The 25908-nt window shown below is 40.4% G+C and overlaps 1 protein-coding gene across 3 annotated transcripts in view; it reads left to right on the forward strand.

The window, feature by feature from the left end:
• Nucleotides 1–25908, forward strand: part of elovl5 (ELOVL fatty acid elongase 5) — a 112681-nt gene that overhangs the window by 61609 nt on the left and 25164 nt on the right. For all 3 annotated transcript variants that reach the window (XM_072560347.1, XM_072560338.1, XM_072560329.1), the window contains 2 exons: nt 17145–17332; nt 23557–23634. In XM_072560347.1, coding sequence (XP_072416448.1) covers nt 17145–17332; nt 23557–23634 — 266 coding nt within the window. The remainder of the gene's footprint in view (nt 1–17144; nt 17333–23556; nt 23635–25908) is intronic.

The following is a 25908-nucleotide window of genomic DNA, read 5'->3' on the forward strand; positions in this document are numbered from 1 at the left end:
ATGGTTTATTGAAAACCAATTCAGGCCCTCTTTAGACAGTAATGCAAGCCTCATTGGCTATTTTCCAAATGCCTAGATCACCATTTTTCTCAAAATTTATCCAGGGTTTTCTTGAAGACTGAAGGGAAACAACTTTCACTACCTTCTACCAAGTTCCCTTCCATTCTTAAATTCAAATATCCCACTTCAGTTGGATTTGTGACATTTCATTCTTCCTGACCTCAATACCTCATGTTCACTATCTCCTTGCATGATGTCCATGCCCTCGATATTCTATAGATGCCTGTATAACATCCCCTCAAAGCTGTCTCTTCTTTATATTTCTGAGACTATAAATACATGTTTCCCTTCTCTGTACCTTTTCTACAGTTACGAAATCCATCCAGAGGGAAGAGAAACTGCTTCCAGACTTAGCAAGGCAAAGATTGGATCGAATCCTTATACAACCCTTTGAACTGTTTGTTTAGTGCGGTTCAGGGACCTTTTGTCTGCAGCTTGTTGACAGTTGGTAGAATCTTATGGTCTTCATCTTGTACATTTGGGGGAAGGGGGGCAAAGGACATGTAATTTCCCAGTAGCCTTACTGCCTCCCTCCCAAACTCCTCCCCAGCCCATACGTGATTAATCACTGACTTAGGCTAACTATGCAAAAGGACAAAGAACATTGCTGAGTAAACATTAGCTGGGAGATGCCAACTTGGATATGTTAATAACAGAGCTGGACCAGATCAATTAGAGTTATAGGTTGGCGGCAGAATAGTAACTAAATAATGGGCTACATTTTGAAGATCAGACAGTTTGGAAACAGTCAACCTGGCCCAAATAGGTGAAAGGGAGGAGTACAGATGCTGGAGAGTCAGAATCAAAACGTGTGGTGCTGGAAAAGCACAGCAGGTCAGGCAACATCCGAGGAGCAGGCGAGTCAGCGTTTTGAGCATAAGCCCTTCACTAGCCTGACCTGCTATGCTTTTTCCAACGCCACACTTTTCGACTTGGCCAAATAGATATTTACAAGTTAGCCAGGAAAGACCTAAAGAGAAAGCTGAGAAGAGTCAGGACGGGACATAAGAAGTTATTGGCAGAGAGGATCAAGGAAAACCCAAAGGTTTTCTATAGGTATATCAGAAATAAAAGAATAACTTGGAGATGCTGGTGTTGGACTGGGGTGTAGAAAGTTAAAAATCGCGCAATACCAGGTTATAGTCCAACAGGTTTATTTGGAAGCACTAGTTTTTGGAGCGCTGCTCCTTCATCAGGTGGTTGTGGAGTAGAAGATCATAAGACATAGAATTTATATCAAAAGTTTAGTGTGAGGTAACTGAAATTATATATTGAAAACATCTGGATTTTCAATATATAATTTCAGTTACATCACATTGCAAAGTTGTGTATGTGTGTCTGAGCCAATCCTCAGCGCTAAATGAATACTTTTCGTCAGTATTCACACTAGAAAAAGATAATGTTGTTGAGGAGAATACTGAGGTACAGGCTACTAGACTAGATGGGATTGAGGTTCCCAAGGAGGAGGCGGTGTTAGCGATTCTGGAAAGTGTAGAATTAGATAAGCCCCTGGCCGGATGGGATTTATCCTAGGATTTTCTAGGAAGCCAGAGAGGAGATTGCTGAGCTTTTGGCTTTGATCTTTATATTGTCATCGTCTACAGGAATAGTGCCAGAAGACTGGATGATAGCAAATGTTATTCCCTTGTTCAAGAAGGGGTGTGGATATAACCGTGGTAATTATAGACCAGTGAGTCTTACTTCGATTGTGGGTGAAGTGTTGGAAAGGGTTATAAGAGATAGGATTTATAATCATCTACGAAGGAATAGGTTGATTCAGGATAGTCAGCAAGGCTTTGTGAAGTGTAGGACGTGCCTCATAAACCTTACTGAGTTCTTTGAGAAGGTGACCAAACAGGTGGATGAGGGTAAAGTGGTTGATATGGTGTATATAGATTTCAGTAAGGTGTTTGATAAGGTTCCCCACGGTAGGCCATTGCAGAAAATATGGAAGCATGGGATTGAGGGTGATTTAGCGTTTGCATCAGAAATTGGCTAGCTGAAAGAAGATAGAGGGTGGTGGTTGATGGGAAATATTCATCCTGGGGTTTAGTTACTAGTGGTGTACCACAAGGATCTGTTTTGGGTCCATTGCTGTTTATCATTTTTACAAACGACCTGGATGAGGGCATAGAAGGGTGGGTTAGTAAATTTGCGGATGACGGTAAGGTCAGTAGAGTTATGGGTAGTGACGAAGGATGTTGTAGGTTACAGAGGGACATAGATAAGCTGCAGAGCTGGTTTGAGAAGTGGCAAATGGAGTTTAATGTGGAAACATGTGAGGTGATTAACTTGGAAGGAGTAACAGGAATACAGAGTACTGGCTCATGGTAGTGTGTATGAGCAGAGACATCTCTGTGTCCAGGTACATAGATCCTTGAAAGTTGCCACCCAGGTTGATAAGGTTGTTAAGAAGGCATACGGTGCATTAGCTTTTATTGGTAGGTGATTGAGTTTCAGAACCATGATGTCATGTTGCAGCTATAAAAAACTTGCATACAGTTCTGCCACCGCATTGTAGGAAGGATGTGGAAGCTTTGGGGAGGGTTCATAGGAGATTTACCAGGATATTGCCTGGTATAGAAGGAAGGTTTTACAAGGAAAGGCTGAGGGACTTGAGGCTGTTTTCGTTAGAGAGAAAAAGGTTGAGAGGTGACTTAACTGAGACATATAATCAGAGGCTTAGATAGGGTGGACAGTGAGGGCATTTTTACTTGGACAGCGATGGCTAGCATGAGGGGACAAAGCTTTAAATTGGAGTGATAGGTATAGGTCAGATGCCAGAGGTAGGTTCTTCACTCAGAGAGTAGTAAGGGTATGGAACGCCCTGTCTGCAACAGTAGTAGACTTGCCAACTTTAAGGACATTTAAATGGTCATTGGATAGGCATATGGACAAGAATGGAATAGTTTAGGTTAGATGGGCTTCTGATTAGTTTCACAGGTCAGCACAACATCAAGGGCCAAAGGGCCTTTACTGTGCTGAACTGTTCCATGTTCTAAAATGTGGGCTCACACATTGAGGCAGGAATCAAGGTTGCGATTTTAAATTAATACTTTGCATTTTCTTTCCCAAGGAAGGTGTTGCCCAGATCGTGGTGAGAGGGAAGATAATTCAGACACTTGAAGAGTCTACCATAAAGAAAACGGAGTTATTGGATAGGCTGTCACTTGTACTTAGTTACTGAGCTGGTTGAGATGTGTCTGAGGAATCTGATGGAACTGAAAGTGGTAATTCAAGAGGTCCTGACCATAGTCTCAGTCTTTCTTAGACTCAGGGCTGGTCAGAGGGGCTTGGAAGATTGCTATTACACCCTTGTTTAAAAAAATGCGTAAAGAAAAGCCCAGCAATCATGGCCCAGACAGTTTAACTTCAGTGGTGAGAAGCCCCTAGCAGTCATTTGTGCAAATGCAAGTTAATTAGAGTAAGCCAGTATGGATTTCTTAAAGGCGAGCCACCTTGAACTAATTTGTTAGTGCTTTTGAAGAGCTATCAGAGAGGGTAGATGAGGGCAATGCTGTTGACGTGATGTACTTGGGATTCCAAAAGGCCACATGCCAACTTGTGAGCAAAACTATAGCGTATGGAATTTAAAAGATAGTAGCAACAGGGACATGAATTTGGCTGAGTGACAGAAAGCAGAGAATAGTGGTTAATGGATTATTTTTGGGCTGGAGGTTGGTTTGTAGTGGTGTTCTCCAGGGGTTAGTATTGGGATACTTGATTTTCCTTATATATCCATTAATGACTTAGACCTTGGTATACAAGGTACAATTTCAAAATTTACAGATGATGCAAAACTCAGAAATATTATGAACTACAAGAAGGACAGTGTAGAACTTCAAAAAGTCATGGACAGATGAAGGTAGGCAGACAAATGCCAGATGAAATTTAATGCTGTGAGTTATGAATTGATTCATTTTGGTCGGAAGAGCACTGGAAGACAATATAAAATATTGGGCTTAATTCTAAAGGTGGCGCAGGATGTGAGGGACCTTGGTGTAAATATACATTTGTAAATAAGGTAGCAAGACAGGTCGAGAACAGTTAATAAAAAAATGCAGTACAGTACAATACAGGAATAGCTTGTAAGAGGAAGAAAACATTAATCTGTTTTGCCTTAATTGGAGTGTTGCATCCAGTTCTGGGAAGGGTTGTGAAGAAGTTAGAGAAGGTGCAGAAAAGATTCATGAGAATGATTCAGGGATGAGGAACTTCAGTTGCATAGATAAGTTAAAGAGGTAGGTAATGTTTACCTTGGAGAAGACAAGGTTCAGAAAGTTGATAAAGGTATTCAAAATCATGCAGTGTCAGAATAGCATAGATGGGGAAAAGTCATTCTAACTGGTGGAAGAATTGAGAACAGGAGGGCACAGATTTAAGATAATTGACAAAAGAACCAGTGGTAATGTGAGGAGATTATTATTCACTTAAGAAGTGTTAATAATCTGGAGTGCACTGCGTGAGATGTGCTGGTGGCAGATTCCGTTATGCATTCAAAATGGAATTTGATTCATATCTGCAAAGCTAGAATGCATTTGATTGCAAAGTCAAGGTGGGAGGATAGTACACAGTGGTGTGCATATTCTAAGAGCTAGCACAAATGTGATGGGCCAAATAGCTTTGTCCTACATTTTAACAATTCACTGACTGTGCAAGCTCCACATGCTTGCTTGTTATTCAGTGACCTGTGTGTAGAAAGTATATTTGTGCGGATGTCAAGGAGTTTGTCAATAGTTTGTGCTGTGACATGCAACTTGGGCTACCTGTCAGTAATACTCACTGCAGGTTCATACATAACCAATTTTGTTTTTGCAGCTTACGATATAATTTCTTAGAGATCTGATAACACTGTTCTTGGTACCATGATGTGAGGCTTTAGCTATACTCTGTATTGTCCTTGCACCTGTATTATGGATTTCTCATTCATCTAAAGTCTTATGAGATATTAACTGCCATCAGCTACATTGTACTGGTTGGAATACAAGTCGGGATAGAACAGAAATGTTTAACTCTATTATTGGTTACTATAGGCTGCCATGGTTAGAATCCTTGGGTACATCCTTGGATATAGTGGGCAGCACAGTGGCTCAGTGGTTAGCACTGCTGCCTCACAGCGCCAGGGACCTGGGTTCGATTCCACCCTCGGCTAACTCTCTGCGGAAAGTTTGCACGTTCTCCCGTGTCTGTGTAGGTTTCCTCTGGGTGCTCTGCTTTCCTTCCACAGTCCAAAGATGTGCAGGTTAGTTGGATTGGCCATGCTAAATCGCACATAATATCCAGAGAGTGTGGATTAGCAGTGGGAAATGTAGGATTACAGAGATGGTGTGGGTTTGGGTGGGGTGCTCTTCGTGGAGTCAGTGGAAGACTCAGGGGGCTGAATGACCTGCTTCCATGATTCTGTTCTACATTCGGCTGGCCCTGGTATCTGATCAACTTTAAGTTCAGAGGACAGTCTATTTCGTACCAAAACACAAAATTGCCAGAAAAGCTCAGCAGATCTGGCAGCATCGATGGAGAGAAATCAATTTAATGTTTCAGGTCAAGCCACTCAATCCGAAACATTAACTCTGATTCCTCTCCACAGATGCTGCCAGATTTGCTGACCTTTTCCAGCAATTTCTGTTTTTGTTTCTGATATACAGCATCTGTGGTTCTTTTGGTTTTTGTTTAGCCTATCCAGTACCTTCTTATCAATTTTAGACTCGTCAAGTTTCTGATTTCCAGCATTTGCAGTTCTTTTGGTTTTATATCTGAATTTTCTCCTCTGGTACCATGAAGTTGGGCAGCATTTTCTTTCGTGGGAAAGACAGAATTCAGTTTACAAGTGGATTTTCAATTATGTTGTGCTAACAGTCTGCAATGTCATTGCAACAAAAGCAAGACTTTAAAAGGAAGTTGGAAAGGTCAGTAGGATGGTTCAGTCTAAGCTACATTGGACTTAGCATGACAAAGAAAACAGAAAGTGTTGGAAGTGCATTCTATGTCATATTAATGCTCTCACTCCTTATTGTCCAATGACTTACCAGCCACACACTTGTGTGGTCAGTCCCAAATGCCATCTTTAAATTTTTCAGAGGTGTTGAGCTGCACTGAAAAGGTTGGAAATGCCTCCAAAAGGACAAGAATGTTCATAGATGTATACCTCTGCACATGAGTATATTCCTGTGCACACATCTCCTGTGTCATCTGAGCGTGAGCATCTATGTCCCTTTTGTTTACTGAGGCAGACAGTGTGTGGAATTAATCATGACAATGTGCAGTCCTTTGTGGTACATAGGAAAGGCACTTAGTGGTATCTGCACTTTTTTTTATCCACATACCTATCCATCACACATAACAAGACTGAATATCTGAAGCAGAGCCATAAAACACTGAAAGATTGATTGTTCAACATTTACTCCATATTTCTAGTACTTGCAATTTTAAAATATTTTGTCAGTACAACTTGAGCTCTTAATTCTTGTGGTTTGTGACCTTGAAAGCTTTAGATTTAATTTTTAGCCTCATAATTGTTGGGCATGTGCACTTCAAAAATTACCTGCTTACTTCAATTATCTTTCGAATGAAAATGCTCAGTACTTTAAAATGCCTATGGTTTGGGTACAGTATAGATTTGAGTCATGAGAGGATGTTTTGTTCAGTAGGCATGTGCCGAATAAGCTAAAAGGGGCAAAAACTGCAAAGCAAGTGACAAGAAAGAAACATTTGTGTTTAGTTACCAGAGTGTAACAGCTGTACAAATCTGCTGAAACCACAGATTGAAGAGTTGAATAGTTGCAGTATAAATCCTGCTGAAACAAATGACCTCAAAGCTATCTATGTCTTTCTTAACTTCAACAATACTCATTGTCTCAGGGATTTTTTTTTCAAATGAGAAAAAGCTATAGGTGAAAAAAAACTTTAGTGAAATGTTACAAAGGCAACAGCTTAAGAGGTCAGAGAGCAGCTTTGCCTATTGTAACGTTAGAAAGAAAGTGCTGCAAAGGAATATGTTGACATAATTTACAATAATCCTTCTGTGTTTTAAACACTGCCTCCTTTATTGTATTATCTCCATTTATGGAAACATTACTTCAGTGTTGTATTTTTCTGGGTGACCTGTCATGCTGCAAATACAGAAAATCATTAAAGTAGCTGCCAAACAAAGGGATTTCAACACCTTTTGCTCTTTTAATTGTCTATTGATTTATATCAAAAAATTGAATATGCTAATTTATTTTAAATTACTAGAGCTATATTTTTACTGAGTTAATTGTCTCAATCTGGTTGCAATTTTGTGAATAATGAGGGGAACCCACTCTCTGGCTGCCATCTCTCATGACTGTACCTTTGCTCTATGTTATACCAGTTCTCTTTCCATTTCCATTAGCAGTGGTTTAGTATTGCTGCTCAGTCAGTTGGAATGAACTGTGCTCTGTAGGTAAACAACCCCTTCTTTTGCTGCCTGCTTATTTATTGTTTTATAATGTACCTGGGAAACGGTATGCTATGAGATCAGTGGTGTTTCTCTGCCTTACATACTGCCCCCAAACATGGCTTTGATCTTTTTGGATGCAATGCCTTGCTTTACTCAGAAGAAGCTAGTGAAAAAAGAATTGAAATGACTGTTCAGATTCTTTGAAAGAGCAAAATGGGTGTAGACTGCTGAATCTAACATGCAAGAATTATGCAGAAATTGGAATGACAGCCTAACAACCACTGAACCTAACAACCCTCTCCTGCAGCTTTTACCAAAGAAGGTGGTGTCACCTAGTTTCTATTTATAGTTTTGCAGTGAAGGATCGGGGAGGTTAGATTCAGGTCAGATTTTGACAACATGATCATGAGGCTCCTGAACTCATACTTCCAGTCCACTTGTTCCAATAAGCAGCCTCCTATTCTTCCAGTAGAACCACACAGAAATAAATAATTGATGTCATGATTAAAAATAACCCTCTTGCTGTGGCTATTTCTTGCTTCTCACTCTGGAATTTTTGTTTCCTTTGTATCAGTGTTTGTTCCCACTCATTCCATCTCCTCCTCCTTTCTACCCCCCCACCCCCCACCCCCCACCCCCACCACCACTACCTCTGGCTTTGCTAATTATCTAGAGCCATTTGGTGCAAATTCATTTACCGTACTATCCCTAAGGACTTTAAGTTTTTTTTTGTCCGTATCTCTTTCCCTTTGTCTCCTCACACTTCTATAAGTTTTCTACCTGCACCGTTTTGTTTTCTCTCTCTCTCTCCTACATTATAGTTTTAAGCAACATAGGTTATAATCTCTCAATATTGTACTGGACTCTGATCGTCAGAAATTGGGCTTTGATTCAGTTTTATTTCAGTCAGAAGTTCCTCTGGTCAGGAAAAGTGCAGCAGTGAAAAAGATTCAATTGTTCACCTGACCTTCCCCAAACACTAATACCTCTCAATCACCCACACACTTATCTATCAAATTCTTTCTTAAAATGTTTCCATGCTGTTTGTCTCCCTTGTGCCTTCATTCCACATATTTAGTACCCTTTGCACAAAGTTGTTCAGTCAAATGGTATTAGTTTGAGCCATAATCCACGAATTCCAGAGTTCATGACAACTTAAAATATATTGGCTTCAAGTTCCTTGTCCTTTGTTAAGTGGACCCAAGCCATTCTTTGAAGTCTTTTCCCTTCCCTTTCAAAAACCTTCACACCCTTCCTAAAATCCAACTGGTGAAGTGTGAAATGGCAAAATTATTTGCAGAACACAGTCTTACATACCTCTTTTTCTTGCCTTGCATCAGCCCAGTGTTCCAGCTGTTTGTTTTTACACCCTGTTTATTAAGTCATCTAAAGAAATAAATTTGTTAACAAATTGACAGCCTCATAAAGGGGACTGTAGTATAAACCATATCTTCAAAGGTAATTTACCAAGTTAAGCTTCTTAAATTAATACACTCCATCCCCTGTGGCACTGCCTTTTTATATGTTGATGGTATTTGATCAGTCAATACCGTCCACTTATTGTCCTTAATCTTACCAATACAAGTAACAGAACATTAACAAATTCTATCAATTCAGTTGTTCATTTTGCATTTCCTTCATTTCTCTTACTTCTGTACAGCAGGTAGAATTGACACAATATTCTAGGTGTGGCCACATCAGATACTGGCATGGATTCATTATTACCTCCTGGGATTTGTGCTCTATCGCTGTGATTATATATCCTCAGATCACAAAGTATAGTTGAACCCAAAATTCCATCTCATAGTTTGTCAATTGCATTGCAATGCTTTCTGAAATGGCATAGCTCCTCCTTCCTTGTAACTGCGGTTCCTTTCTCCTTCTCCAAACCCTAAATTTCTCCAAAAGAGCAGAAACACTTTGCAATGTTCTTCACACATACTTTCCAGAAGAATTCAGCAGCAGCTATACTTCGGTTGGATTCTATCCACCTCGCAGAATGGAGATCCCTTGAATGAATGTCATGTGCTAGTGACTAATATAGATGTTTTACCAAAGCCTGGTTTAAGAGGGGATTGATTTGGGACATTTGATAAATAATTTGGGTAGAGGCCAACATTTGTATTTTTTTTGTGTAAAGGCAATTTCTTTGTGTGTGTAGCCTTTCTGAATGTTTTATGTCTGGCCACAAATGTGGGGCAATCAGCAGGCGTGGTACATCTGCTACAGAATCTAGAGTCAAGATTGGAGTGGTGCTGGAAAAGCACAGCAGGTCAGGCAGCATCCGAGGAGCAGGAATCTGATGAAGGGCTTATGCCCGAAAAGTCGATTTTCTTGCTCCTTGGATGCTGCTTGATCTGCTGTGCTTTTCCAGCACCACTCTAATCTTGACTCTGACCTCCAGCAGCTGCAGTCCTCACTTTCGCCTGGTACAGAATCTATCCTGGTTTAAGCATATAAATCTAGCACCAAATTATGTTACGATAGGTTGCAGTAGGTCACCACTGTTCCCCACCTTGCACTCTCTATAACCTCAGGTCAGGATTTCTCTTCTCCCTGGAGTAGGTGAGTAGGGGAAATAATGGGGCAAGTTGACCCTTGGGAGGAACTCACCCCTCTACAAATAAATGCTGTTAGAAAGCCCATAACCATCTTTCTTGACCTGCCAGCAATTATGGCCCTTAGGTACTCAATTTATTTTATTTTGTTCTTAGAAGATGTGGAGGTTTCTGACTAAGCCAGCATTTATTACTAATTGCCTAGAAAGCAGTCAAGAGTCAACCACATTGCTGTGGATCTGGAGTCACATGTAGACGAGATCAGGTATTAGTGAGCTAGATGTGCTTTGTCCCACTGACGATGAAGGAATGGCGATATATTTCCAAGTCAGGATGGTGAGTGGCTTGGAGGGGAACTCGATGGTGGTGTTGCTCCCACACATCTGCTTGTTGTTGTCCTTGTCCTTCTAGACGGTACTGTTTGTGAGTTTGGAAGACGTTGTCGAAGAAGCATTGATGAATTTCTGCAGTGCACCTCGTTGATGGTGCACACTCCTGCTACTGTGTGTTGGCACTGAACATTCGGAAATATTTGTGGATCTGTTGCCAGTCAAATGGGCTGTTTTGACCTTGATGATGTAAAGCTTCTTGAGTGTTGTTGGAGTTACATTCTTCTGGGCAACATAGTGTTCATTCCCATTACCGGTCTCATTTTCAGTGTGAGCCTGAAAGAGATGCCTCAACGTGTTTTGCTCAGCATAATAGCTTACATTTATGCACTGCTTTTAACATAGTAAAATGTCCAAAGTTCTTCACGTTAGTGACAACAACCAAATTTTGACACAAAGTTACAAAAGGAGATATTAGGAGGTATCATAGCAAATGATGAAGAATGTTCCCTAAGTCACCTTTGTTTCTTTTGCAAATCACTTTAAATTAGTGATGTATTCTTCTTTCGAAGAAACCGAGTGTCTCTCTCTCTCTCTCTCTCTCTCCACTCTATCTAGAATCCTTATGATTTTAGATACTTGTATAAAGTCTTCTCTCATTCCTCTTTTCTTGAAGGACAACAATCTTATCCAATCTATCCAAGCAAGGGAAACCTCTCCTGTAATTCCTCGAGCCATCTTTACCCTTCCCTTTCAAAATCCTTTATCTTTCCCTAAAATGTGGCACTCAGAACTGGACATAAAGCACTAGATAAAGCCAAACTAGTATTTTGCAAATATTTGTCATAAGTTCTTTGTTTTTGTACTCTGCGCCTCTAATTATACAGTACAGCACTATGCTTTTTTTTTAATTTCAAAGAAGTTCATTGGATTCGAAAATTTAACTTTGTTTCCCTTCTCCACAGATACCGCCAGACCTGTTGAATTTCTCCAGCATTTTTGTTGTTTCAGATTTCCAGCGTCCACTGTATTTTGCGTTCATTATTATGTCTTTTGAAACAACTTTGTCATCCTCATCTGCTGCATTCAAAGATTTGTGCACAAATGCCCCCAAGGACTCTCTGGGCTTCTGCACCCAGTTTAGACTAATGCCCTTGCTTTATATTGCCTCTCCTCTATCTTCCTAACCAGATATATTATTTTGCACTCCTCTGCATTAAATTGCATTTGCCACTTCTATGCCCATTCCACCCACCCATGTCCTCTTTAAGTCAATCATTGTTCTCTTTGCAGTTTACAATATTTGCAGGTTTTGAACCATCTGTAAATTTTGGCGTTGTGCCCAGTACAACCACGTTTAGGTCCTCACTGTATAATCAAGTAAAGCAATGGTCCTAGTACCAACTGTTGGGAAACTCCACTCTATACCTTCCTCCAGTCTGAAAAGCAGGCTTTGTGATGCTGTTTCCTGTGTCTGACCTTTTTATTCCCTCGGTTTCGTGATTACAATGGTTGAATTGAAATAGGGAAAGCAACTTAATGATAAGCGCCAGGCTCAGAGACAAACTGAATATAGGAAGTGCAAAGGAGAACTGAAAACAGAAATATGAGGAACAGAGAAGGTATTTAATAGATTTAGCATGTTGTATAAAAAGGAACTCAAACATATTTTATAATGTATAAATAGTCCAAGGAAGGATGGGATTTTTTAGATTAGATTACTTACAGTGTGGAAACAGGCCCTTCGGCCCAACAAGTCCACACCGCCCCGCCGAAGCGTAACCCACCCATAACCCTACATCTACATCTACCCCTTACCTAACACTAGGGGCAATTTAGCATGGCCAATTCACCTGACCTGCACTGTGGGAGGAAACCGGAGCACCCGGAGGAAACCCACACAGACATGGGGAGAATGTGCAAACTCCACACAGTCAGTCGCCTGAGGCGGGAATTGAACCCGGGTCTCCGGCGCTGTGAGGCAGCAGTGCTAACCACTGTGCCACCGTGCCGCCCATTTGATACGGGCCTAAAAGAGAGATTGTTCCATCATTCACTAGGTCAATCTCATCTAGAGTGTGGTGTTTTTTACCTGAATGCCATACTTTGGGAACAACATCGAGAGGGTGCAAACAAGTTTTATCAAAATGGTACCACAGATGGTCAGACTTCAGGTATGTGGAGACACCGGAGTAGGTGATGTCATTCCTCTCAGAGCTGAGCCATGTGAAGAGATTTACTGCAAGTCTACAAAATCACAAAGTGAGTTTATTGGTTGCTAAGTGCAAGAAGAATTAATCACTTTCAGCACGCGTTATCGGTAAGAAGCTTACCTGGAAAAGATAAACATTAAAAAATGTTGCTGGTCAATTTTTGCATTCCCTGAAGAAAAGATGATGGGACATAGTGGCTGTTAAGTTGAATGATTCAGTTAGCAATGATGTTGGTAGATGAACAATTGATTTTGAGGTGGTTGACTTTACAGGTCAACTGAAAAGCCTGAATTGTTGTTTCTTTTGACTGCGATTTTGATTACCTTCTGGCCACCAACAAAGAGTGAGGGACTTCCTGCAGCACAGGGATAACTAGACTTTCTCAGTTGTGACCCTTAGCAGATATCTTCATTCACTATAATATACAGATCCGAATTGTCTTTTAAACTCCTTTTCTTATTAATTCTTAAAAGGGAAAAACATACCTGCAGTTGGGGACTTAATCTGTAAGAGATTAGGTTTTGCAGAGATGGATGATAGTCTGCCTCCTTAGTTATCTCTGTAGCCGTTGGAGGTAACATTTAGTTTGATGTAACTTGCCTGTCTACCTTTGATGGGTTGCCCTTTGAAGTTCTCTTAGCACTTTCAAATATGATAGTCTGGGGTTCCTCTCCAGACAGCCACTGAATTTACAGCTACAGACATAATTTCAGTGTGTACTCTTTTTGAAAGAAAACGCATGTTGCAATTAGAAATTCAATGTGTCTGTAAGTACCCTGGGGTTCTGATGCGTTGTCAGGGTAACTTGAAGGGGAATTATTTGCGCATCTGTGAGGAAAGGATGACAGGAATAGGATTAATTGAATGGATCGCTGCAAGATTGACTGGGGCAGGAACGGTTCAATGGCTTAATTTTGTGCAGTGTCATTCCATTGCCACCTTTTGCTCCTGTGGCCCCTCATCTTGTCTCTAGGGGAGATTATAACAAGACCTATCACTATCTCTCCTCCACTTCACTTCATTTCAAAATGGGAATGCAAGCCATTGCGGCCATCAGCCATTCGGGTAAGTTAGCAACATTTAAAAGGCATTTGGACAAATACATGAGTAGGAGTGGTTTAGAGGAGTATGGGCCAAGTTCAGGGAAATGGTGTTAGCGTTGGTGGGCAGTTTGGTCTGCATGGACCAGTTTGGGCCAAAGGGCTTGTCTCCGTGCTGTAGGACTCTATGACTTTATGACCAGACATTTTTCACACCAAGTAAAGCAAGTGCATCCTTCCAAAAAATATTTTCACCACATACATTGCCTCTTCTGTCTTTGCTTCAACTGATATTTTATCAGTATCTCTTTGTGTAGTAGATCTGTCAGAAGTAGAATTCAAAGCCAGCCCTCCAGATCATAAGATATAGAAACAGAATTAGACCATTCAGCCCATCCAGTCTGGTCTCCCATTTGACCCCGGTTGACATGGTTCTCAACTCCATTCTCCCACGGATTCACTGGCTCAAAACATTCCTCTGCATCTCAATTCTAAAAGGTCATCCATTTGTTCTGAGGCTATACTCCTGTGTCCTAGTCTCTCCTCCTGGTAGAAACATTGTCTCTAAGTGCACTCTATCCAAATCTCTTATACTCTTCTAAACTGCATTGAGTACAGACCCAGAGGCCTTAACTGCTCCTCATATGAATTGACCTTCATTTCTGGGATCATTCTTGCAAACTTCCTCTGTATCCCTTCCAACACCAGCAACCCTACATCAGATATAGGGCCCAAACCTGCCTACAATATTCCAAATGCGGTCTGACCAGAGTCTTACACAACTGCAGCAGTACATCCCTGCTCTTGTATTCTAACCTTCTTGAAATTAATGCTAACATTACTGCCAACTGAACGTGCATGTTAACTTAAGAAAATCCTAAAGTAGGATTACTACGTCCCTTTGTGCTTCGGATTTCTGAAGCTTTTCCCCATTTAGAAAACATTAGCTGTCTCACCTCTTAGCTCTGTGTCATTGTAACTTAATGCCGTCAGTTCCCTCATCCACAGTGTTAATGTAAAATGTGAATACTTATGGTCCCAGCACTGAGCCCTGTGGAACTCCATTAGTCACTGGATGCTATCGCATAAAAGACCTCTTATTCCTCACTGTACCGTTTGTCAGTCAGCCAATCCTCTCTCCATACCAGTACCTTGCCCCTAACACGATGGGCTCTAATCTAATTTCGCAATCTTGCGTAGCATTTTGTCAAAGTAGGTCATATCCATTGGCTCGCCTTTGTCTAACTTGCTCAGTATCTCCTCAGAGCGTTCCATCAGATTTGTTCGGCATGACCTTCCCTTGAAAAAGCTGTGCAGACTTAGACGTATGTTACCATGCCTTCCAAGTACTTAAAGTCTTATCAACGACTGAGGTCAAGCTAACTGGCCTATAATTTCCTGTCTTCGGCCTCCCTCCCTTTTTAAATAGGGGTGTCACATTAGCAATTTCCTGTTCTGATTCCTGAAAGATCACCACCAATGCCCCCACAACCTCCTCAGCTATCTCCTTCAGAGCCCTGCGGTTCTGCAACCTGAATGCACAAAGCTGAGACACTCAACAGTTTTTACCTGATCCTGGTTCTGCTGACTGTCACTTGGGCGATTCGAATACTTGGAGTTTCTCTTTCGGACTTGTCCTGCTAATAGAATTAGATACTTCTGTTTCATAGCAGTGATTGTGGTTCCGAGTTATTTGTTTGTCTGTAAGGTACTTTGGGATGCCCTGAGGCTGTGAAAGACGATACGTAAATTATAGATTTTTTTTCTTTGTGCTGTTGAATAGATTGGTCTCTAGCAGCCCCACAGTCTTTTAATATTTCACTGTGTTCTCTACTATTTTTGTCACACACAGGCAAACAGAACACCATAACCCTAGGTTTTTCTTCTAAGTAGGACATAACTCATAAATTCAAAATTATTGAAGTGACAAAAGGCAACTGACTCTGAAAAAGGCAGCTCATTGAATATAATAAAGAAAGGGAGGTACAGGATAAAGGAACATAACAAGATACGTAGTCTGTTAACATACAATCCTCAGTGTTATGTGAAATGGACATGGCTAAAATGGGCGGTACAGTGTTTCAGTGGTTAGCACTGCTGCCTCACAGAACCAGGGACCTGGGTTTGACTCCACCTGTCAGGCTGTGTGCTGTTTGCACATTCTGTGTGGGAATTTCCTCCAGATGCTCCAGTTTCTTCCCATATTCCAGGGATGTGCAGATTAAGTGGATTGGCCATGCTGAAATTGCCCGTCGTGTTCAGGGATGTGCAGGCTAGGTAGATTAGTCATGGGAAATGCAGGGTTGCAGGAATAGGCTAGGGGGTTGGGTCTGAATGGGATGCTTCTGGGAAAGTTGGTGTGGATCTGATGGTCTGAATGGCCTGCTTCCACTCTGTAGGGATTCTAAGACAAGATTCTTTTAGCTTACAATCTGTCCTTGTAAAATGTTTCAAACAGGTAAAAATAGAGTCAAATTAAACAAAATGAGTGAATTGCAGAACAGGACACATTGTGAAAGATATTTTATTGCCACCAGTTATTTAAGCCTCCTTATATCTATTAAAGACTAACATTGCTGTCCAGTTTTGCCCACGAGAACTGGATGCAATTGGGGAGGTCTGAACTCTGTACAGAGAAAGCATTGTATTATCTTCCCACATCCTGTAAGGAATCTTTGCCACCTGTATTAAATGAGAGCTCACTTTGCAACCAAAACAATTATTTATGCTTCCCCTTTACCTATAGTAAGCAACGTGACATGTATGAAATGACAGAGCGATGAAGAGAAAAGGACAGACTGTTCCCAATTTGACAGAATGTCATTCAGCCTTCGTTCAACTTCATTCAGCCTTGCTGCTAAAGTACTTACATTGAAACCTTTTGGATTATTGAAGGCAGCTTATCGGGAAAGGTTGCCTAACAGTTTGAGTGCTGCTTCATTTATTTGAGATACTCTATCAATGTAGCATTCTGTTTCTTATCTGAAAGCTTCCTCCTCTGTTGTCTGTCCGGTGAATGTGAACAACTTGTTGCCTAGCTGTGCTTTGCAGAGCGCTGAACCGTAGCAATTTGCTTAATGCTGAGGAATTAGGGTTTATTCAGTTTCTAGCTTAGATAATGACAGTTTTTCTGCCCATTATGAACATAATACAAAAAAGCAATTTAAAAAATGTAATTTCATCCATGGTTCTCTCACTTGCATTGTTTAGTTTGGTGACACAGTCAGCAGTTGCGGTGGTTGGGGGTGGGGGGAGGGAAGAAAATGTACCGTGTATTAATTTGATATGTACGTTTTTCCACACGATTTCACAATTTGTGGAAAAGATCACAACTTTATAAGTTATTTTGTGCAAATCACATACATGTCAAGCTGTGTCTTATGCATTATGCATCAGTTCAAAATTGACTGGAACTAAAGCTTGTTTTTCCGAAACATTAATTTATTATTTAATGTATAGTTGCAGATTGAATTGCTTTTTGTTCTAGAGGAATCATTCTCACACCCATTTCTCTCTTATTCCAGATTCCAGAGTTGAAGGTTTTTTCCTTCTAGATAAGTATCTTCCTACTTTTATACTTAGTCTCCTGTACCTCTTTGTGGTCTGGGCTGGACCGAAGTACATGCAGAACAAAGCACCTCTATCTTCTAGGGGAATACTAGTGGTCTATAACATTGGATTAACGCTCCTTTCCTTATATATGTTTTGTGAGGTGAGAAATCTAAATATTTTGTCAACATTTATGAATTAATCTTTTCCCCCAACCCCCACAGATATTTACCCCATGAATTGCTTTCTCTACCTTGTGGTCCAGCAGTTTCTCATGATTATCTGTTTTGATAAAAACAACTTGGAGACAACAGAGGCAGTTGGCCTGGTGCTGAGCCATCGGATCAGGTCCCCAGGGTTAGTGCTGTCTTGGTGTTACCATTGATTGATCATACACTCTGGGAAAGTTCTGCAGCTTCTGAGGATGGCTAACCCATTGCACTCATTGTTCAGGCTATGCTACAAAGAATGAGCCCCCATGTAAGATAACACACTGGTGTGAGTCGCTACTTTCAGAAACAAAGTGAGGAGGAGGGAGAATTCGATAAGTGCAAACACCCAAAGGATAGATTACCTTCTAATACTGTATTTCTCTCTGCTAATGCACATTATGTAGATGTGAAATATGCTTTTAACATGAGTTGATTATCATTGGTCAGACCTTTGAGTATAGGACTTGGGGTTATATAGGACATTGGTGAGCCCTCTTCTGTAGTATTATGTGCAGTTCTGGTCACCCTGTTATAGGAAGGATATTATTAAACTGGGGAGAGTTCAGAAAAGAATTACCGGGATGTTGCCAGGAATGGGGAGTTTGAGTTATAAAAGTAGGCTGGATAGACTGGGACTTTTTTCTTTGGAGTGTAGGAGTTTGAGGGGTGCCTTATTGAGGTTTATAAAATAATGAGGTTTATGGATAAGTTGAATAGCAAGGGTCTTTTCCCTAGGGTGGGTGAGTTCAAAACTAAGAGACATGTTTTTAAAGTGAGAGCAGAAAGATTTAAAAACGACACGAGAGGCAACTTGTTTTACACAGATTGGTTCAAGTGTGGAATGAAATGCCAGAGAAAGTAGTGGATGCAGGTACAGCTACAATGTTTAAAAGAAATTTGGATAAGTTCATGAACAGGAAAGGTTTGGAGGGACATGGGCCGAGTGCAGGCAGGTGGGACTAGTGTAGTTTGGAAACATGGTTGGTATGGACTTGTTGGACCTAAGAGTCTGTTTCTGTGATGTATGACTGTTCTGGGTAAGATTGTACGGAGAACTAATCATGCTTACACTGGGTCATTTGCTTGTCTTGTTTCAGTGTCTTCAAGGTATGTTTTTTCAATTAATCATTTTTAAAATTCTTTGTGCGGATGCAACTTAATTTCTCTTCCTCAAATGGTCTGTGAGTGGTTCAGCAGTTACGTTATACCGATTCAGCTGAAAGAGTACTGACCTTCTGTGATGCTACATCTGTGCACTGGCTGGTTTTTAAAAAAAGTCCCGTGTACTCATTTGAATTCCTCTTGATTTATTATTGTATACTGTATTCAGCTGCTGAAGAAATAAATGAAACTGAATAGTCAGAGAGAGAATGCAAGAAAACCGAAAAGAAGAGATTATTTCCTCCAAGTCTGTCTTTATAGATTGTGTACAAAAATAAATTTTTTGCAGTTGACCATATTTTCTGAAAACTAACTCAAAACTTGAGGCATGTAGTGATTGATTTTGAAGAGCCTTATTCTTACAGTGTTTGCAAGTATGATAGTCATTTTAGTTGCAGCAAGATCTTGCAGACAATAAAGAATTGTTGCCTTCTTGTTTTGGTGGTGAAGGAAGAAAAGGCTATCAGGACATCTGCAATTATTTTCTTTTCTTTTGAGTTGTGCTCATGTGACCATGCAGATCTCCCACGGTGTTAAGTTGCAGAGTTAATCTAGATTGTGTGCTCAAATGCTTGAACCTACAACTTTTTTTGTGAATCAAACAGTTTTAATTGCGATGCATTTTTCCAGCTTCCTCAGAAATGGCTTTTTATTCCTGTTCTAGTCCATACAAAAGAATAATGTTCCAAGGCATCCAACTACCTTTCCAGTTCTTCAACACATTGGTTTCCTTTTGAAGAGAGGGGTTTCTAGATATCTTACTGTCATCAGGAACATGACTTGATCCAAATAATCACTTGTCCCCTTGAGATGAACTCCAATAAATGATTCATAAGACTTTTTAGAATCCGATTTTAATGAGGACTTAAAGCCCTGCTTTTTCTGATGTTTTCCAGCATCAGAGAGGCACGAAAATGAAAAATAACTCAACAAAAATAGAGCAAATTTGGAGAAAGTTTATGAAAATCTGTTTTGTTTTATGTTGAACAAATATAAAGGAAGCGAGCAAGGGAACAACAGACACCAATAAGCTAAGACAACTTGTCAATATTTATAGGGTTTGTGCAAGCAATTGATCAAATTAAAAATATCAGTTAGACCGCAAATCAGGGCATTTTGCATTCTGTATTGATTAGTTAATTTTCTGAAGTGACAGGATGAGATAAAATGTCTTTACCTCTGCAGTTTGGCACTGAAGCCATCCTGGAATGCACATGCATTACACCCAGGATATCATCACGAACCTCACAACGATGTTGCTGTTACTAATCATACACCAATGCTAACACACAGCAGTGATAACATTAATCACACCAGTAACAAGTTGCCCATATTACACCAGTGATGTTATAGTGTAATTAAAGCTGTTGCTAATTATTCTGTGATTTCATGATATCAGTGATGTTATCATGTACACCACTTGCTGATGTCATGGGAATGCTGTCTGTGCATCTTCAGGTACATCAGGAAGTAGATGCTGATCAAAGGTCAAAATTGGTTAAAAATACTTTTTACTAACACACTAGCTTGAAGCAATCTGGTAATTTATTGATGGAAATGTTGATGGGATCAGTTTTTAGTGATTTCCAGTGATCAGTATTGTTGACACCAGCTTCATATTGACTGGAATCTTCTAGTAAACACATTCAGCGCTGACCTGATTGATCTTGATGATTCTGTGCTGAAAGGCCAAGCATCGTATTACCCTGACCATTTATTAATTACATCCCCCAGCTCAAAGAATGACCAAAGGAGCCACCGTGGCATGTGTGCAAATAGGGAAACAATAAGAACAGGTTAAATTGATTATAAATTAATAATTATCAATACAAAAAAGCATTTGTTAAACTTGCATTATTGTTTGATTAATGATTCACTTAGAACTAAGCTCATACATTGACACGTGGTGGAGGTTTTGAAATTCCTTAGCTTCCTTTATACCTATGAGCAGTGTACGTGGAAATTGCTTTTGAATTTTGGTAAGTTCTTTAAATCATTGGGAGTAATGTGATGCAAATTTCTCCAGATGTTTTCACATTCACTTGATAAGTATCATTGATGAAAGCTACGGTAAGATATTAAAACACAACCTGGAACTTGTTTGTTGTGCATATTCATGAATTTTCAGTTATAAATTGATATAAAGCAATGTAGCTGTCAAGTGACTGGAGCAATTTGTATTCCATTATGTTCCTTTCATTAAATATGAATTCCCTGCCCAGCTATGAGTGTCACTCAGTCTTTCTGAATGATCTTGGAAGTCTTGTAACCACTTCCTTGTTACAATGGGTGGTAGAGGTGCAGTGAATTTCCACTTAACTCCGTCCATAGCTAGAAGAATAAAACTTGCCACTTGTCCCTCACTGTTGGAAGAGCTGAACTGGAGTATCACTTCCTTATAGATGCTCGAATGCTTTGTTGCCCATCCTCTTTTAAAATTCCTTGTCACATTCTGTCTAAAGTTGCCAATTATGAGCTATTACGGTGACCAGGTGAGCCACCTGAATTGTCACTGCTGTTGTCCATACTGTGAACCATGTCATCACCTCACTGACATTTTCTAGCTCCTAGGAGCTGCCTTTAGGAGGTTACACGCCTGCTTGTTTTTCTCAGTCAATGTATTTCTAGTGGCACGTTGCCTCTCTGGCTCCACTTCTACCCCCATACAATTCTCCCCATGGTCTGATACCCAGATATGCTCAAGATTTTAAAATTAATTCCTTCTCTTTCATCACTGGCATACTGCTTTTTTGTTAACCTCATTAGTTTCCACACATGCGCTGACATTGACCACATCTTTGTCTGCCCTTCCCATCATTCTCAATGGACGAGGGACTGCATTTATTAGTGAGAGACTGGAAAGCTGACGTTGTCATCCTTACAATTTAGGAGTTTCACTGGAGATTTAATACGTTAAAATTAAGAAAGGGCCTTGATAGAGTAGATACGAAGACCCGTCTTTAAGTGGATGGACAAAAAGGTCAGAAAGAGATGGGGATTTCATTTTCACAAAGCTAACACAGTCATGATGGGATGAATGACCTCTATGGAACGATTCAATGGTGGGAATCTTGGTGGTGGTTTCGAGGCTGTTGCTTGGCGCCAGGGAAAGCCTGCCAAATGACTTGTAGAACAAGCATTGACAAACCTGTGCCCAGAATGAAGACATTGCGGTGGAATGGGGGTTGGGATGGGGGTCCAAGCCAGCGAGAGCTGCTGACCCATTAGTGACTAGTAGCTCTGGCATTCAGTAGCACCATGGAGAGGGCCCAGAACATCCCTCAACTCCCAGGATCATGGGAACAACCTAGGATGCAGGAGTGTGCTTTGTGGGGGTAAGGCTAGAACGATCCAATAGTTGGGCTCACAGTGGAAGGGGCGAGGGGAGGTGACATAGGAGCTAGAAGCAAGAGCAGGGAAACTACTCCCAAGAGGCATTTCAGTCTGCCGCAAATTACCTTTGATCAAAGGATTCTCACCTTAAGCTGCCCACATTAGATAACCTGTTGATCACGCCACATGGCAACTGACCCTCTTATAGAATCATAGAATTATATAGCATGGCAACAGACCCTTCGGTCCAATTGTGTCCACGCTGACCAGGTAATCCTAATCTAACCTAATCCTATTTGCCAGCACTTGACCCATATCCCAATAAACCCTTCCTATTTACATACCCATCCAGGTGCCTTTTGAATGTTGTAATTGTACCATCCCCACCACTTCTTCTGGCAGCTCATTCCATACACACATTCCAGGTGAGAAGGTTACCTTTTAGATCCTTGTTAAATCTTTCCCCTCTCACGTAAACCTGTGCCTTCTAGTTTTGGACTCCCCACCCTAAAATAAAGGACCTTGGCTATTCACCCTATCCATTCCTCTCCTGAGTTTATAATGTAGCTTAATCCTCCTGGAAGGAGGTTGAAACCCTTAATTGACCACACTCAGAGTAGCTTACCAGCATCAAGTTATAATTGAGTTGCATCATCTTCAGGAAGACTGAAGTGAACAGGCCCCATTATGAGTTCAGCTCCTTGGTGGTGAATCCATCACTCTCTCCAACTCACATCTTACCATCTGCTTTCATTTGTGAACCTCCTTTATGAGATATGTTCACTGAAAGCTGTGCACAGGTGCAAGTTGTTGTTCACTAGGACCTGGTGGGGAAGAAGATTTTAATTGCTAAGGGGAAGTCCGAAAAATTTCTTTAATGGCTGGGAAAAGCGAGTTGTTAAGAATGGACATCCGTGCTTCATCTGGTCGACTGGCCCATTTGTAGAACATATCTGCTCCAAATTCCCTCCATGGCCCACAACTTTGAGGCCAGTGCATGATCTCTTACTGGGGTCAAACCCAATCAGCTCTTTCCAACATGCGGTCAAGTTGACAGGATGTAGTGTAGATTTGGGAGTTAAAATAACCTAAATGCTTGATCAATTCATTCAAAATCCATTCCCTTCTAGGTTAACATAGCAGGATCTGGCCTATTCTCTATTTATCTGGCTTGGGATTCAAACATTCGTTCATCATTCTTCATATACAAACAAGATTTTTTACCATCTTCAGGGCAGAACTACATACAATTGCTTTTCCATTAAGAATTTCATGCCAGTCTTTAGGTACCTCTCTCACTTGTAGATGCAATAATTCATTCTGGTGGGTTTTTTCTAGCACATCATTAGGAAATGTTCCCACTACAGTGAGTAATGCAGGCACCATTCTGGTTGTTGTCCCCACACTGAGGTTTCAAAATCTGATTTGAATGTCATGGAAAAACTTTTAACTGTTCGCCAGGAAATTGAAATGAGTTGGGAGTGTCCATGGGAGATTGGATTGTCCCTGGGCCCCATTAAGAGACAAGGTTGCTGGAACAAGTTGCCTTTCCTTGTTCATGTATTTCTTTTGTATGGAGTGGATTGTTTCCTTTGCAACCTTTTTGAAATAAACCCTTGCTTTTGTTAATCCTGTGAAATAAACTATCAGTAACTACAAAAAAGTCTGTTTGTTTTCTCAGTTGGTCAGAGGTGTTTGGGATGGAGGATACAGTATTTACTGTCAGAACACACACAATGCTGGTGAAGCTGACCTGAAGGTAAAATTCCATATGTTCGTACTGTGCAAGGACAGAATTGTTGCTGGATTGACATCTTGGTAAAATCCTCAGCCAGATATTATGACCGTGACCACTGTCTCTATGATGTTTTCTGATGTCTTTTTCTTTAACTTACAAATTTGCCACAATTGCCTTGGAATATCATCCACACTAAACAGTGATGTAAGGAGGTTTGCCAGTAATTTTTTTTCCCCAATCATTTTCTGTCCTTGATGCTCTGTGACAAAACATCAGATGTAACTGTTAAATTTAGTCTGCATTTGCCTGATAACAAGAGAATTATGAATGCCCAGAGTCAAGCCCAAGATTGTAACCTTTTTGAAAGGATGTTAATGTCTCCATTTTGTAATCTCAGAGAAAGCAGGATTTCAAAGATGTCCTTGGGTAGATCATGTCAAGGACGTAACCAACTGCCAAGACAGCATAAGCAGTTACTGATTTTTATTACAATAGCTAAATTGTGATGATGCTTCTCTGTTTAAGGTTTCATGTTCACGGAGAAGGTTAAAAAAGCATGAACTTAATCTGAACCCGATATGAAATTATGTTGAAATTTTATCTACTCATTTTCATTTTACCCTGATATGATCTCATTGTGAAAGTGCAGTCTTCATCTTTGCCCACAAAAATCTAATGCCTTCCAATTGAACTCTCCATCTCTGTAACTTAGCAATGGGTTTCTCTTGTTTGTTGCAGAACCCAATCCACCTTAAAAAAACTTGCCAAGAAAGACACATTATATATGGCACAGTTTCTTTAAAAAATTCTGCCTGTTGGTTTGATTAATTGAAAGCAGAAGTAAATATTTTTGTACGTGATGGGGTTTTCAGTCTGTTTCTTTGCTTGAATTCCCACAAAAGCCTAGACATTACTCTAGTCATTAAACCTAACTTGTGCATTAAGATTCTGTCATGCAGAGCAATTTAAGTCGAGTCATGTAATAATGAATTCCCTTCCCCTCCCCGCCTTTATCACTGTTTCCAAAAGTTCTGCTTGTATCAAATCAATGCTCAATTTTCAAGCAGAATAACCATTAATCTGATTGCTAAAACTTTGATAAATGCCTTTGTTTTAAAGCACTTTAAGCATAATTGCCTACTGTGTAGGTGTGATCTTCATAGATTGTGTATCTATGCTTTTGGGAATATTACTTTCATGTGACTAAGTGGATAAAGTAATTGAAAGTTTATTTTAGTTGGTTTTGTAATGGTGTTTGGACTAACAGGCCATAAGAATTAGGAGCAGATTGGCCCATCAAGTCTGCCCCACCATTCATTGGGAACATGGCTAATTTGATAATGCGGAATTCCACTTGACTGCCTTTGTCTCAGAACCCTTGGTTTGTTTTACTGTTCAAAAATTTGTCTACCTCAGCCTTGAATATACTTAACAGCCCAGTCTTAATAGCCTTCTGTGATAATGAACTCCACAGTTTCACTCTCCTCTGAGAGAATAAATTCCTCCTCATCTTTCTTCTAACAGTGCAGTCCTTATTCTGAGATAATACTCTGGTTCTAGACTCTCTTACAAGAGGAGTCAATCTGTCTACATCTATCTGTCAAGCCCACTAAGAATTTTGTATATTTCAATAAAGTTGGCTCTCATTCCCCTAAACTCCAGTGAGTAAAGGCCCAGCCTACACAGCCTCCCCTCAAAAAATCCCTTCACACCCAGGATCAACCAAGTGAACCTTTCCTGCACTGCCTCCAATGCCAGTATATTTTCCTGTAGATAAGAGAATCAAAACTATTTTCAATATTCCAGCTTTGGTTTTGTGCAGTTTCAGAACGACTTCACTTTTTTATACTCCATTCCCTTTGAAATAAACATTGCTTTTCCATTTGTCTTCCCTGTAACCTGCTGAATTTGTTTGCTAGCTTCTTGTCATTTCCGCACAAGGACTCCGGAATCCCTCTGTGCTGCAGTCTTTCTCTATTTAAATAATATACAGCTCCTGCATTCTTCCTGTCAAATTTTCCCATGTCATTCCACTTACAAGTTTTTGCTCATTCACTTAGCCTGTCTGTATCCCTGTGCTGACTCTTTTCATGCCACCTTGACCATTTGCCCTGCAACCTATTTTTGCGTCATTCACAAACTTGGTGATAATATGTTCATTTTCCTCATCCACGTCATTAATATATATCATAAATAATTGTAGCCCAGCACTGATCCTTGTGCATTCTACTAGTTATAGTTGCCATTCTAAATATGCTCCTCTTATCCTCACTCCCTGCCTTGTGTTAGTTAGTC

The sequence above is a fragment of the Chiloscyllium punctatum genome, chromosome 3, assembly GCF_047496795.1.
Source record: "Chiloscyllium punctatum isolate Juve2018m chromosome 3, sChiPun1.3, whole genome shotgun sequence".
NCBI classification, from domain to species: Eukaryota; Metazoa; Chordata; class Chondrichthyes; order Orectolobiformes; family Hemiscylliidae; genus Chiloscyllium; species Chiloscyllium punctatum.